We start from the raw sequence: 15,010 nt of genomic DNA on the forward strand, positions 1-15,010 counted from the left end.
GCAACTTATGACGCCACTGTCAATGGTTATGCCAAACACGGATTTGTTGATATTGTAATCTGCGAGCTTTGCGTAGTTATAAAATTCTTTAAATAGTTTAAAAAATATGAAAAAGATGCAATATTTCCCTCTTGTTTAAACTTTAAAAATCTTGATGACTGAAAAATCCTCTCATTTCTAATTAAATGTAACTTTCCCCAATTAGAAACGAATAATTCGTTAATTTTTCATATTTGTAAATTGGAAGCCCAAGGGCTCAACCGTTGTAATCTTCTAAGTTATGTTTTGGTGATTCCAAACACCACTTGATACTTAAACTAGTTGTTTTGTAATAATATGAGTGTATTAGCAAGCTATTTGAAGACTCTATCAAAGATCAAAGTCAAGGAACATGGATTGATTTGAGGATCAAATAAGCCATAGAAAGGAGAAGAAAAGAAGATCTTGACACTTGAAGAAGACATAATTGAAGATTCAAGTCAAGTCTTATAGTTTTGTTTACATAAAACTAGTCCTTCATTGAAATTTGTGGATAATGGCATTAGGGGTTAACATAAATTAGACCCTCTTAGCTTTCTTGAATGCACAAGAATGTTGAAATCTAATAAGGAGCGAGGGAGATATGAATTGTTGAAGTTGATTGGGCCAAATAGAAAACATCACTTGGTTAGTGAAGCCATCAAGAGGGAAGTCTACAAACCATAAGAAGACCGGGTTAGTGAAGCCACGAAAAGGGAAGTTTTCATGGAGATGATGTAGGTCGGTTTAGGGCCGAACCACTATAGAAATCCGGGTGCACCTTTCTTTACTTTTGTTATTTATTCTTATATCTTGATTTTTATCTCCATCGTTAAAAATTTTAATTTGTTCTTACTTTAATTTCTTAATTATTTTAAAAGAGAGCGAAAGATTTTGAAAACCCAATTCACCCTCTCTTGGGGTGCCACTTGGGCCAATAGAAATCTTGTGAGAAATTCTATATAAAAATTAAAATCATTGCAAGGAGAGGAGTAATCGCATCTTCAAAGAGAAAGAAAGAGGATCGTAAATGAAATTAAGTTCATCTAGTCTATTGAGGAAGAAGTGAAAAGTATTATCGTTCTACAACATGAGTGACAATTTCTAAGGAATTGGAAAACAATTATCTTTGAAAAGGAACGAAGGTGAAAATATCCACAAAGTGACTCATTCACTTAAGTTATATTATATCCTATTGGCTAGTAAGGGGTCCACCAATCCATCACTTAAAACACTACAGAAGGAGGTCTAAGGAGGAGAGGAACCCTAATTTTTGAAGTGATTTTCATGCATCTCCCAAGGAGCAACTGCAAGTGGAGTTTCTCCACGCCCTTTTACACAAAAAAGGAGAAAATCTCTCCACCTTTGTGCAAGATACCCATCCCCTCCCTTTTATACTATTTGCTCTTCTATTTCTTTCCTTTTTCTTCTTCTTCTTCTCTTCCTCTTCTTTGTCCCTTCTTCCTGTCTTTCTCCTTCCTTTTCCCCCTCCAATATCTACGGTCCCACTAACCCACCAACAACAAAAAAAACAAAAACACCTAAAACAGTCACTTGACATTTTGGGGAAGACTGTTTTAAGCAGTCTCGGGTCCCCCTCCCCCCTAACAAAAAAAAAAAAAAAAAAAACCTAAAACAGTCACTTCAGTCTCAACTACTTGGGGAAGAAATGAAAAGTATTATCGTTCTACAACATGAGTGACATTTTCTAAGGAATTGAAAAACAACTATCTTCGAAAAAGGATCGAAGGAGAAAATATCCACCAAGTGACTCATTCACTTAAATTATATTATATCCTATTGGCTAGTAAGGGGTCCACCAGTCCATCACTTAAAACACTAATGTTAAATGTAATATACCCTTAGAGGGGTATACTTGTCCAAAGATATTATATATATATATATATATATAGTGGTTCGTATGGGAGAGATAGCTTAACGCAACTCTCAACCATACGACTTGTTCTCCCCTCCATCGTCTCTCTCTCTCTCTCTCTCTCTCTCTCTCTCTCTCTCTCTCTCGCTCTCTCTCTCTCTCTCTCTCTCTCTCTCTCTCTCTCTCTCTCTGCACCATATAGTTATCTAACATGGTATCAGAGCTTCAAGGTTGATGATCAGACCACCCATCCTTGAAGAAACCCAAAACCTTCTCTTTCTAAAACCCTAACCCTGAAGACGCGACAAGACGAGACGAACACAATCCCTTCTCTTTTTATTTTGGGTTTTTGATTTCAGCCCTAACCGTTTAGGATTTCCAACCCAAACTTTGCACAAATCTCCCATGCCCTATCCTCTTGATTTTCGCCTAACTCTTCCTCCCAATTTTTTTTTCATTTTTCATCTTATTCACAAAGCCCTAGTTTTTTGTCCAATTAAAAAATCAGCACCTTCGGTCCCCTTTCTCCATACCCTAAACCCATCTTTTCTTGTCTTTCTTCCTCGATTGTGATTCCAACTCTTCGGTACTTTTTACCCATGATCTAAATCATTCTTTTCCCCTTATTGCGAAATTTGTGCTTCGTTTCGTGGTGGTTTACATGAGGATGATTGGCTACATGTGTTATAGCCTCTCCTTTGTCGTTTCATCTTGGGGATGCTGTGGTGGTTATTGTGGGTGGTGATCTTCTTACGTTTGTTGGCTAAGGAGGTGTTACTTCATGGTGGTTGTTGTTAGTGCTACCATGGTTTTGCAGTAGGTTGTTGAGTGCCGTGTGGAATTTTCTATTTTATTTTTCAGTGGTGATTGTGGTATTCTTGGTGGTTGTTCATGGAGTCTGTGGAGCCATCTGCCCGGCAACTATCTACCCTCAAGGTTGATGAGGGCCGTTCTTCGTCGTCTCCTGCTCAGTCTAGCTATTCCTATGTTGAGCCTCCTCTTCAGATGACTTCAATAAAACTGGATGGCACAAATTATCCCCCGTGGAAGATGGCAGTTTCTACTTATGTACTTGGCCATAGGAAAATCAGTTTTCTTGAGCGCTCTCCTCCGCATAACACTGATCCGACATATGATCAGTGGCGTGAGGATGATGCTGTGGTTCGCTCCTTTCTATGGGGCTGTATGGATTCACATATCGCTGCATCCATGATGTATCCACAATCCTCAAAGAAAATCTAGAGCATGTGGCTACAATGTATTCAGGGGTGGATAATTTGACTCGTATCTGTGATCGGTTTTCAGATTGGTTTAGTCTTGAACGAGGAGACAAATCTGTAGGATCCCACTACAGTGATTATCTTGCCCTCTGTCAGGAGCTTGACTTGTTGCCATTTACTGTTGATCCTGAGGTTCTCAAAAAGCGTCAGGAAGAGATGAGTGTGGTTCGATTTCTTGATTCTTTGGGCCCTGACTATCTCCAGATCCTTCAGCAGATTGTTAGTTTTGGTTTGCTTCCCACACTCGCAGAGGCCTTCTCCCATGTCCAACGTATGCGAGTACCTCAGTCTGGTGAACCTCTTGTTGATGGATCTGCTCATGTCTCATATGGTGGGGGTGATCGTGGCCAGTGTGGTGGTCGCAGTGGGTGCGGCCGTGATGGTGGTTGGCGTGGCCGTGGTCGTGGTGGTGGTCGTGAGTCATGGGGAGGCAGAGATGGTGGTGGACGAGGCCGTGGGGGCTGTCATTGCACACATTGTCGTTTGGATGGTCATACTATTGACCATTGCTACGACTTACATCCTGAGCTTCGTCCACACAGGCCTACGAATGCTTCTGTTACTGCTTCTGATGGTATTTCTTCTTCTGTGGCTCCATCTACATCTAAGTCCCTGACTATCCCTCGTGTTGAATATGAGGAGCTTCTCCGTATTAAGGACTAGGAAAAAGAGCCAGCTGCCATGTTTGCACATAAAGGTAGTCCCTCCTGTTTTCTCTCTGGCACTTCTTCTGGAACATGGCTCATTGATTCAGGAGCATCCCACCATATGACCGGTAACCCTATAATTCTTTCCTCTTTCCAATCTATTCCTTCTATGGGACCTCGTACTGTTACATTGGCAGATGGGACTACATCCCCTGTTTCTGGTATGGGTGTAGTCTCCATCTCGACGGAACTTCAATTATCTTCTGTTCTTTATGTTCCATCCTTTCCTGTTAACTTATTATCTGTTCACCAATTAACGAAATCACTGAACTGTATTGTTTCCTTTTTTTCTTACTATTGTATTTTTCAGGACATGAAGACTGGGACAAGGATTGGAGTGGGCCATGAGATTGATGGTCTTTGTTACCTTGACCAGGCCAGTGTTTGTGTAGCTCTTCATTCCTCTGTGGATGCCTATCAATGGCATTGTCGTTTGGGACATCCACCTGCAGATATGCTTAGGAAGTCTTCTTTTATTTCGGATCATGTTCCGTCTTTTCATTGTGAGTCGTGTGAGTTAGGGAAACACCATCGTGTGTCCTTCCCTTCTCGAGTTAGTAGTAGAGTGTCTCGTCCATTTGAACTGATTCATTCTGATGTTTGGGGTCCAGCAAGAACTACTTCATTAAATGGATATCGATATTTTATTATTTTTGTTGATGATTATTCGAGGGCCACATGGTTGTTTTTACTTAAAGATAGATCTCAAGTGTTTAATGCATTTCGTCATTTTTATTTTAAGGTAACCAACCAGTTTCAATGTTCTATTAATTGCTTACGTACTGATAATGTTAAGGAATATTTCTCTGTATCTAATGGTTTTCATGATTTTCTATCCTCTCGTGGTATTATTCATCAGTCATCCTGTGCACACACTTCACAACAGAATGTGTGGCTGAAAGAAAAATTCGGTATTTGCTGGATATGACTCGTACACTTATGTTTCAAATGAAGGTTCCCAAAGTTCATTGGGGCGATGCTGCTCTCACAGCATGCTTCCTCGGTAACCGTCTTCCTTCTTCAGTTTTATCTGGGAAAACACCTTTTTGGTTTTGTATCCTCTAGGTGATCCATTTCCATTAGTACCACGTGTCTTTAGCTATACATGCTTTGTCCATCACCTGTCTCCAGGGCTTGACAAGTTGGACCCTAGGGCAGAAAAGTGCCTTTTCTTGGGTTACTCACATACCCAAAAAGGTTATAAATGTTATAGTCCTCGTCTTAGAAAGGCATATGTCTCTGCAGATGTCACATTCTTTGATGACCAGCCTTACTTCTCTATCTCAGGTTCACAGCTTCATGTTGATATCCCTAGCGTGGATGCCCCTACCATAATGGGTCAACCTGTGCTAGCGCCTATCATGATGGATCCTGCTACGCTAGCCCCTGTGGCTGCCACTAAACCTCAAAATGATACCACTGTGACTTCTAAGGATTCTGAACTGAAGACTTATACTCAAGGACCTCGCCAGGTTGTTCATTATATGACTCAAGATGCATCATCTCCGCCTACTGATCCTCTTCCACAGTCGGATTGTCCGCCCTCAGGTATTTGTCCTACACCTCATGATTCACTTATTGCCCCTCGTACTAGATCGCATAATGTTGCTCATCCTATATCGAATTTTATCTCTTATGACCATCTCTTACCTTCCTTTCGGTCCATTGTGTCTAGCATGTCTTCGATTACTTTGCCTAAGTCTGTTGCAGATGCCCTACGTCATCCGGGATGGCGAGCTGCTATGGATGCTGAGATGGGTGCTCTTCACTCGAATAAAACGTGGCGGTTGGTTCCCCTCCCTTCTGGTGCCCAACCGGTTGGTTGTCGTTGGGTGTTTGCCATTAAGTATCTTCCAGATGGGTCTGTTAAGCATCTCAAAGCCCGCCTTGTTGCTAAGGGGTACACTCAAACATTTGGTGTTGATTATCAGGAGATGTTCTCGCCGGTTGCTAAGATTCCATCGGTTCATGTGTTGATCTCGTTGGCTGTTAATCATGGTTGGCCTCTCTATTGGATGTCAATAATGCCTTTCTTCACGGCGATCTGACTGAGGAAGTGTATATGGAGCAACCTCTTGGATATGTTGCTCAGGGGAAGATGTGCTCATCAGTATGTCGTCTTCAGAAGGCAATTTATAGACTCAAACAATCACCCAGGGCTTGGTTTGGACAATTTAGTGATGTGGTTCTGCGTTTTGGGTTGAAGCAATGTGCTGTTGATCATTCTGTGTTTAGTCACAAATCTAGTTCTGGATATATTCTCCTCATTGTATATGTTGATGATATTGTAACTACAGGAGATGACAAGTCTGGCATACATAATCTGAAGTCTTTTCTCCAAGGAGAATTTTCTATGAAAGATCTGGGTCAACTCAGATATTTCCTTGGTATTGAGGTTGCTCGCTCTCGTTATGGTCTTTCCTTGTCCCAAAGGAAATATGTGCTGGACATCTTAGAGGAGACAGGCTCAATGGGGGTAAAACCTGCTGCTATTCTTATAGATCCAAATGTTAAATTTCTTCCTGATCAAGGAGAGTTGCTGGATGATCCTGGTCGATATAGAAGATTGGTTGGGAAACTAATCTATTTGAATGTCACCCGTCCAGACATATCATTTGCAGTTGGTATGTTTAGTCACTTTATGAGTGCTCCACGTACTTCCCAGTGGGCGGCTGTCATCCAGATCATCAAATATTTAAAAGGTACACCAGATAAAGGTCTATGCTTCAGAAAACATGGACATGAAAAGGTAGAGGGATTCAGTGATGCAGATTGGGTAGAATCTCCCGCTGATAGGAGATCAAAGACAGGGTATTGCAAGTTTGTCGGAGGTAATTTGGTGTCGTGGAGAAGTAAAAAGCAAGATGTCGTGTCTAAGTCAAGTACAGAGGCCGAGCATAGAGCTATGTCATATACCAGTGGGGAGCTCATATGGCTTCGCTCATTCTTATCAGATATTGGGTTCACATCGACATCTCCAGCACATATTGCAATGAATCCAGTATTCCATGAGCGAACCAAGCATATTGAAGTTGATTGTCACTTCGTTTGTCATCGGATTCAGAGTGGTGAGATTTGCACAGTGTTTACTCGATCTGCAGATCAACTTGCAGATATGTTTACCAAACCATTAGGATGTGCAAAATCGAAAGATTCTTGTAACAAGCTTAGAATGTATGATATATACATTCCAGCTTAAGGGAGAGTGTTAAATGTAATATACCCTTAGAGGGGTATACTTGTCCAAAGATATATATATATATATATATATATATATAGTGGTTCGTATGGGAGAGATAGCTTAACGCAACTCTCAACCATACGACTTGTTCTCCCCTCCATAGTCTCTCTCTCTCTCTCTCTCTCTCTCTCTCTCTCCACCATGTAGTTATCTAACAACTACAAAAGGAGGTCTATGGAGGAGAGTTCACACTCCAACAACCATTCAAGAGGTGGCTGCTCAATTGGAGATTTTGGGAGTAGAAATGGTATGTACACTTGGTTTCAATGTGTTTGTTATCTTTAGATACACTGACTTTCCTCAATCAATATCAAACTTTTTCATGGTCTTCCCTCTGCAATTTGAAAGGTGTGTAAATCTGGTTTCTTGAAATAACATTTTGTAACTTGAGTCTCTCCTCTTTGCCCTTCTCTTTGTGCCTCTTCCCTTTTCTGTTGTATTCTTCCCTTCTATTTGAGGGTGGGATCCTCTTCCTTGCTCCCTTAGGACTGTTGCAACCATTAGTTAGTTTGATTGCTTATCTACACTAATTTTCAGATGTAGCAATCTCTACCTAATATTTTGATTTCCGTCAATCCCCGACAAGAAAACGAGGCACCAAATGGAGCTCTTAGACAATTCAATCACCAATAATCCCCACAAGAACAGTACCCATCTCGAAAATGATGAAATCTCTTCGCATCTCTAGCTATAATCTCTCTCCCTGCAACAATAGAGACAAATTTTATCCAACTATGGCAATCCCCACAGACTCTAAGGTTCTTGAAAATCCTAATAGAAGCAGTCTTTCCCACAGAACTAACACTGCTCAGCAGCCCAAACGAAATGGCCAACTTCTCACTATGATAATACAAAGACTTCTCCTTCTCCATCTCATCCAAATCTTGCAGCACAAACCTTGTATCAGGAACATAACCCAAGTCCTTAATCTTCTCAATCAGCCTCTCTAACTCTTCATAGATCTCCGTTGCTCTAGGGTGTGAACAATCTCCGGCCATGAACGTATGTATCTCTCGGTCAACCTCAACCCAACTCATTGCAGGATCCTTCTTCAATCTCATCTCCCTCATCGAGGCTTTCATCTTAATAACCTCATTCCAATTGCCTGTCAAAGCATAAATGTTCGACAATAGAATGTAAGTTCCATCATCCTCTGGTTCAAGCTCAAGCACATTTTTCGCAGCCCTTTTCGCCATTTCTACATTTCCATGAATTCTACATGCACTTAGCAATGTCCTCCACATAACTATGTCTGGATTTTTTACTTGACTTATTAGTTGTTCGGCCTCTTCGAGTCTCCCCGCTCGCCCAAGGAGATCAACCATACACGCATAGTGATCTTTCGTGGGCTCTTTGTTGGGATTGTTACTGATGGTGGAGAATATTTGATGGCCTTCTTTGATCAAACCTGCATTGCTGCACGCAGAGAGAATACTAATAAATGTTGCATCATTTGGTTCTAATTTCAAATTTCTCATTTGATCAAATAGAGTAATGGCCTCATGTCCATAACCATTCTGTGCATAACCATATATCATGGAGTTTATAGAGACCAAATCAAGTTCAACCAAGCTATCAAAGACTAATCTTGCCATTCCAATGCTACCACATTTCCCATACATGTCAACAAGCGCAGAGCCAGAAAATCTATCACTATCCAATCCAGTTTTTGTAATATGGGCATGGATTTGCTTCCCCTGTTCAAACATTGCGAGGCTCGAACATGCTCGAAGAGCAGTAGAAATGGTGAAAGCATTCGGGTTAATCGAATTGCGTATCATCTGACAAAACATCAAAAGAGCAGATTCTTCTCTACCATTGTGGACAAGACCCGCAATCACAGCCGTCCAAGTCACCAAATTTGGATTGCTGAACTGATCGAAAACTTTCAAACAATCCTCAACCAAACCACATTTGGAATACATACTAAGAAGTGAAGTCTGAGAAGCAGTCACTGATTCAAATCCAGACTTAATGATAACACCATGGATCAACTTCCCTTTGCTCAACTCACGTAAATTCCCACAAGCAATCAAAACACTAGCAAACGTAAATTCATTAGCCTTTATACCCTCATGAACCATATTTCCAAAAACCTCTATAGCTTCACCATCTTCACCGTTTTGGGTGTAACCAACAATCAATGCTGTAACCAAAACCACATCTTTCTCAAAAATTTGATCCAAGACCGAACGTGCATCCCTCAATTTCCCAAACTTCGCATACATATCAACAAGAGCGCTGCCGATAAATACATTTGTGACCTCTAAACCCAAAACTATAAGCCTTCCATGAGCTCTTCGGCCTTCATATAGAAGACCCAGATCAGAAAATGCCTTGAAAACACTTGAGAAGGTAAACTGATCAGCAATAATTCCCTCAGGCAACATTTTTTCATATAATCTTAGACCTTCTTTGCTTCTCCGAAGCCGAATGTATGAAGATATCATGGAGTTCCAAGCGACTATATGTCGTTGGGGCATTTCATCGAACACCTTTTGAGCATGATCAATACTACCACATTTAAGGTAAGTGTCAATGAGTTTATTGCCTAAACTTAGATAAGGGAATCCGAACTCTATCATATGGAGGTGAATTCTCTTTGCTTGGGTAAGAGATTTTTGGTCTGTGCATTGTTTAAGGAGAGAAATGTAAGAATTAGCAGATTGACTAAGGGAGTTTTGGCTATTAATGACATTGATGGGTTTGTTTTGGTGGAGTTGAGAGCAAAACCAATGAAGATTATGTTGGGTTGTTGGTGTTTTTGAAATGAACTGGAAGAAAATTGGGATTCTAATGGAGTTGGTGCTTATCTGAGAAAGAGCTCCTCTCATAGCGGAAGGAGGAAAGAGAATGGCAGGGAGAAGAAAAAGGACTTGAAGAACTAGTGGTATTCCTGATATTATTAGAGGAAACAAGGGTAGTAGTATTTGTCTTGGTTTGAACATACTGAACTGACAAACTAGGTTGTAAGATCCTAACTCTCCAATTAGTGGTCTGTAATGGACGGCTAAAAATCAAAGAAAAACAATCTATTAGAAAAGTGGGGCCACTAAACCTTCCCACAAATAACAAGACTGTTTTGATATTGACACCCATCTATTTTATTTGAAAATGATATTTCCACCAACTTTCCCATCTTTTCCGGGAATGCAGGAGTACAACTTCAGATGAGCTCAACCGAACCTGACCGGTTCAACTCGATTTCGGCTAGGGTTGGGTTGGCATTTTCTCCCATTGGGTTAGCAAAAGCCAAACTGATTTAATTTTGGAGTTACCCAATGCCCAATTCAAATGGACCCCGATTTGGCAAATCGGGTTGGGCTACGGTTGAGAGATTTAGAGGAGGTTTGGGTTAGGGTGACCCTCCTCACACTGAGTATCTGGTTGCGTCAGGTTAGGGTCGAGGTAATGTTACTTCTGGTTGGGCTAGGCCTCAATCCCATGGAGACCTCAGATAAAATTAGAATGAAACAGAGAAGTAATATTAGCATGGGCCCTACACAAGGATTGACACCTGCAAATCGAGAAATGGTCTAATTATTTTATCGTTAAAAAATAGAAAAATATATAGGGATGGAAATGCGAAACGTTGAGGCTGTGAGGCGGCTCCACAGTATATATCAATATCAATTCTAAGGTCCCAGTCCCACACATGTATGCTCAATCAATCTATGACCATTGGTCTTGTAGAACATCTCGAGGCAGCTCACATGGTCTAACAGACACCTATGCATAAGATAAAGAACTACAAAAGTAACGGTTTAGATTTTGTTGGTAGAACCTAGATGAAGCTTAGGATAATCTGATCAACGGGTTCTTAACTACATTTTGCCAGCTGAGACCACAGTTAGGGGTGTAAACGGATCGAATTCGGAGCTGATATGGCTATATCCGAATTCGATTACAGTATAAATTATCCGAATTCGGATTCGGATTCGGATTCGACGGATATTTAATATCTATTACCGAATTCGTATCTGCCGGATATTGTTCGAATTCGGATATTATCCATATTCGTTTATCCGGTAAATTCGAACATTTTATTGCAGCACTTTATCTTTTTTCTTTTTACTCAAATGAATTTTCCAAACCCTAAAACTAGACCTCTACGTTCTCTTCACAAAATTAGCTCCCAAACCCTAAAATATATGAGATCCTCTTCTTCCTTTTAAAACAAAGGCAGAGAGAGGGAGGCGGTGGGGATGAATGATAGTGTTGGTAATGGTCTTTGAGTTTTTCCCTTTTTTTTTGTATATGATGGAATGGGTTTGGGCTATTTTTGTTTTTGTTTTTTTTTTCTAAAAAGAAAATTCACTTTTCTTTTAGAAACAAAAGATAGTGTGTCATTACTAAAAATAAATATTAATGATATTATTAATAATAAATAAAAAGGATTTACTTCTCGGATTCGGATGTTAAACGGATCGGATATACCATTTACCAGATTCGCATCCGCTAAGAGCCGGATATCTCATAAACGGATTCGGATAATATCCGCTTGAAACGGATTCGGATAACATTCGCTTTAAAAGGATTCGGATGCGGACGGTAATCGAATTTCCGAATATCCATTTACACCCCTAACCACAGTGTCTGTTGGGAACGAGCCTAACAGCCAGAGTCTCGTTATCAGTTTAAAATAACAAAACAAAACGAAAAAGGTGCAAAGGTTAAAAAGGGGAGTTAGAAATATCATTTACCTTTTAATTTTAGGAAAATAATAAGCTCACCTGCTAATGTAATAACATGCCAGAGAATAGGGTGTCAATGGACCCAGACAGTCGATGGACCATCCAAATCCGAACGAAAACGGACAAATCACAAGATCCGAAATTTTTACCGATCAGATCCAGTCAACTAACAAAAGCCCATTGGATAGTCCTAAATCCAATTTTATTATTACTACTTCACGAAAATATCGTTTAATTTTTAACAATCTTAAGTATTATTTCAGGGGTATTTTAGTGAAAGAAATAATCCTTTTTTTTTTTCGAAAGATTCCATTTTTAGTAATTTTTCGTTCATCTCTCTCAATTCTCAAGTCACCCTCTTCTCTTCCTTCTCTAACAATTGACCTAAGTCTCTAGCCCACAGCCGTAGCGGTTATGGCTTACCCTAGCAGTTACAACTCTCACTCACCCTCTCCCTCACCTCTTCTAAGAATTTTAACTGTGTTAGATGCACCTACTAGGACACTCTGATAGACAATCCGATTTGAAATGGATTGTGACCGAGACAGAAGAAGTGGGATCTGAAGAATAACTTTGATTCTGATCCGACCGATAAGAGATTTCAATGGGTCTTGACTAAGACATTGTTGGATCTGATCTGAAGTCTATCCGTTGAAAAATCCGACCCAATCTCAGGCTGTGCAGGTTTAAAGAAAAAAACCCAAAACTTGAAACCCGGCACGACTCTTATAGTCATAGTATAAAATTCTTAATTTTTTCTCAAATAACATAACAAAATATTTTCCAGAATATTGATTAATTGGTTTCATTAAAGTGTGATAAAGTTTATGTGAAAAAGTAATTCCCTTCTTAAATTTATGCACTTTATAACATAAAATTAAGTCATTTAGTCCCCGCTTCGTTCGACGCAAATTGGCCGTAAAAGAAATTTTATGCCCATTTTTCTACTTAAAAATGGGCATAAATTTGTTTCACTCCCATTTTACGTGGAAAGAAACAGAGCCTTAGGGATCTTCTGTGTGAAGATTTGTTGTGTTCTACAATCTTGAAAATTAGTCACTATTCTCATGTAAGGGTAGGATTCCGGAAAACCCAACCTGCCCAACCCGAGTTGAAACCCTATGACCAAGATTGTTCCTAGGTTAATAATTTATACTCTCTTAACACAAAAATACAATGATATAAGATAAAGAGAGTACCTTATTTCTAAACATTGTTTAAAGTACATATAGGAGAACAAAATTGTTATACAAAGTGCATATCGTATATAAGTGTGCATTGCATATATGTACATAGAAAATGTTCTTCATTTTCTTGCATGGCAACCGTTAAGGCGGACGTAGCAATCATGAACCCTAGTGTGACAATGACAGTCTCCAATGGCAAATGCAAGCAGAGCAATAGAATCATGCTTCCGCACGAAAGTGACAGCAGGAGGTCACCTGGGCTAGCAATTAAACCTGCAAAAAAAGGGGGGACCAGCCCCGCCCCGCCCCGATTGGGGCAGGGATTCCCTAATTTAAGCGGGGCCGGGGATGGGCACTGTTAGGTCTAAAATTGGTAACAGGTTATGGTAGGGCCGGAAGGGCTGATCTGACAAGCCACAGCTGAAGGGCTAGTGGAGTCCTGCGCTGCACAAGCACAGACAAGGATGCAAAGGGTCAGAAGACCAACCCGGAGTGGTGCTCCGGACGGGCGCTTCGACACTCAAGTCAGTATGAGCAGGAGTGCAGAGCAATGTCAGAGCAGAAAGCTTAGGGTTTTGATCTCAGATCCCTCACCTTAGCACAAGTGAAGGCTATTTATAGTGATTCTGAGCCACCTGTCCAGGACAGGTGGTAGTTCTGAGCCACCTGTCCAGGACAGGTGGTGGCCTCTGTATGGACCAGGTCTCATACCTAGGAGGGGCAGGTGGAAGTCCCTGATTGGTCCAGGTGTCACACCTAGCAGGGACAGGTGTTGGCTTTGCAGCGGTCCCTGTAAGGGCCACGTGTCAACAGCCAATTGGTTGCTGAGTTCGGACCTCATCAGTGCTGAGTTCGGACCCCATCAGTTGCCCCCTGGTTCGTCGAGTCGTGACAGCGGCTAGGGGAAGCAAAAAGAGGGTTAAAACAGCATCTGGCCGGTCTTAAGGCCTCTGGGCAGCTGAGGCCGGCCTCAGGCAGGGACCAGAAAAAACCGCTGCGGCCAGGGGCCTCTGGGCGGCCTGGTCCGGCCTTGAAACTTGGCCTGAAGGAGCGAAGCCGGGCAGGAGCCCCTGTGCAATCCAGTCCGGTCGAAATTTGAACCAGAAGTCTGGCCGGCCAAACTTCCTGGGCGTCGTGGCCGGGCAGATCTCCTGGACGGGGCGGCTAGGCCGGACAGGTCCTCTGTCGCCTAGTGAGTGCGCCGTATCCTGTCCGGCTCCGGCTAAGGCGCTGGACGGCCAGGCCGGGCAGGTCTTTTGTCGTGTAGCGAACGCGTCATATCCTGTCCGGCTGAGGCTGTGGACGGCCAGGCCGGGCAGGTGTTTTGGTGTTTAGCGAACGCGTCATATCCTGTCCGGCTAAGCCTTCTGGGCGGCCATGCCGGGCAGGTGTTTTGTCGCGTAGCGAACGCGTCATATCCTGTCCGGCTGAGGCTGTGGACGGCCAGGCCGGGCAAGTGTTTTGGCGTTTAGCGAACGCGTCATATCCTGTCCGGCTGAGGCTGTGGACGGCCAGGCCGGGCAGGTGTTTTGGCGTTTAGCGAACGCGTCATATCCTGTCCGGCTAAGCCTTCTGGGCGGCCAGGCCGGGCAGGTCTTTTGTCGCGTAGCGATTGCGCCATATCCTGTCCGGCTCCGGCTAAGGCGCTGGACGGCCAGGCCGGACAGGTCTTTTGGCGTTATCACTTTGGAACTTGTACCTCGCATTTAATGCGGACGGTGCATTTAATGCGAGCGGCGCATTTAATGCGGTAGGTGACGTGGCGCACTCCGGCTGGTGGGAAAAGGGCGGGATTTTTCCCGCTCTTCCCAAGCCTATATATACCGGAGCTTTTACTCTTCATTTTTCACTTTTCACATTCTTCTCTCCTTCTCTGCTGCTCGGCTAGCCAAATTTCTGCCCGCCTCGGATCAGTGAGCCCGGAGATCTTCGGTCAACGCCTCAGTTTGGTAATTTCTTTTAGCTTTTCTTTTCTTCCCTTTTAATGTCAAGCACTAGTTCCGAGTC

General features: G+C 42.1%; 2 protein-coding genes and 1 pseudogene across 2 annotated transcripts; 2 read left to right on the forward strand and 1 right to left on the reverse strand.

The window, feature by feature from the left end:
- Positions 1 to 3,150: 3,150 nt before the first annotated feature.
- LOC143850395 (uncharacterized) lies at positions 3,151 to 5,929 on the forward strand. Its single transcript, XM_077359653.1, has 4 exons — positions 3,151 to 3,823; positions 3,929 to 4,110; positions 4,192 to 4,384; positions 5,013 to 5,929. The coding sequence occupies exons 1-4, from the start codon at positions 3,151 to 3,153 to the stop codon at positions 5,927 to 5,929; spliced, it is 1,965 nt and encodes a 654-aa protein (XP_077215768.1).
- Positions 5,930 to 7,248: 1,319 nt separating this feature from the next.
- On the reverse strand, positions 7,249 to 10,004 carry LOC143851045 (Tetratricopeptide repeat (TPR)-like superfamily protein). Its single transcript, XM_077360370.1, has one exon. It carries the CDS (start codon positions 9,954 to 9,956, stop codon positions 7,746 to 7,748), a length of 2,211 nt encoding a protein of 736 aa, XP_077216485.1. The 5' UTR covers positions 9,957 to 10,004; the 3' UTR covers positions 7,249 to 7,745.
- Positions 10,005 to 10,555: 551 nt separating this feature from the next.
- LOC143852144 (U6 spliceosomal RNA) lies at positions 10,556 to 10,668 on the forward strand (annotated as a pseudogene).
- The last annotated feature ends 4,342 nt before the right edge of the window (positions 10,669 to 15,010 follow it).

This window comes from Tasmannia lanceolata, unplaced genomic scaffold (assembly GCF_043159265.1).
Source record: "Tasmannia lanceolata isolate RefF3 unplaced genomic scaffold, GAP_Taslan_0.1 ptg000018l, whole genome shotgun sequence".
Classification (NCBI taxonomy): Eukaryota; Viridiplantae; Streptophyta; class Magnoliopsida; order Canellales; family Winteraceae; genus Tasmannia; species Tasmannia lanceolata.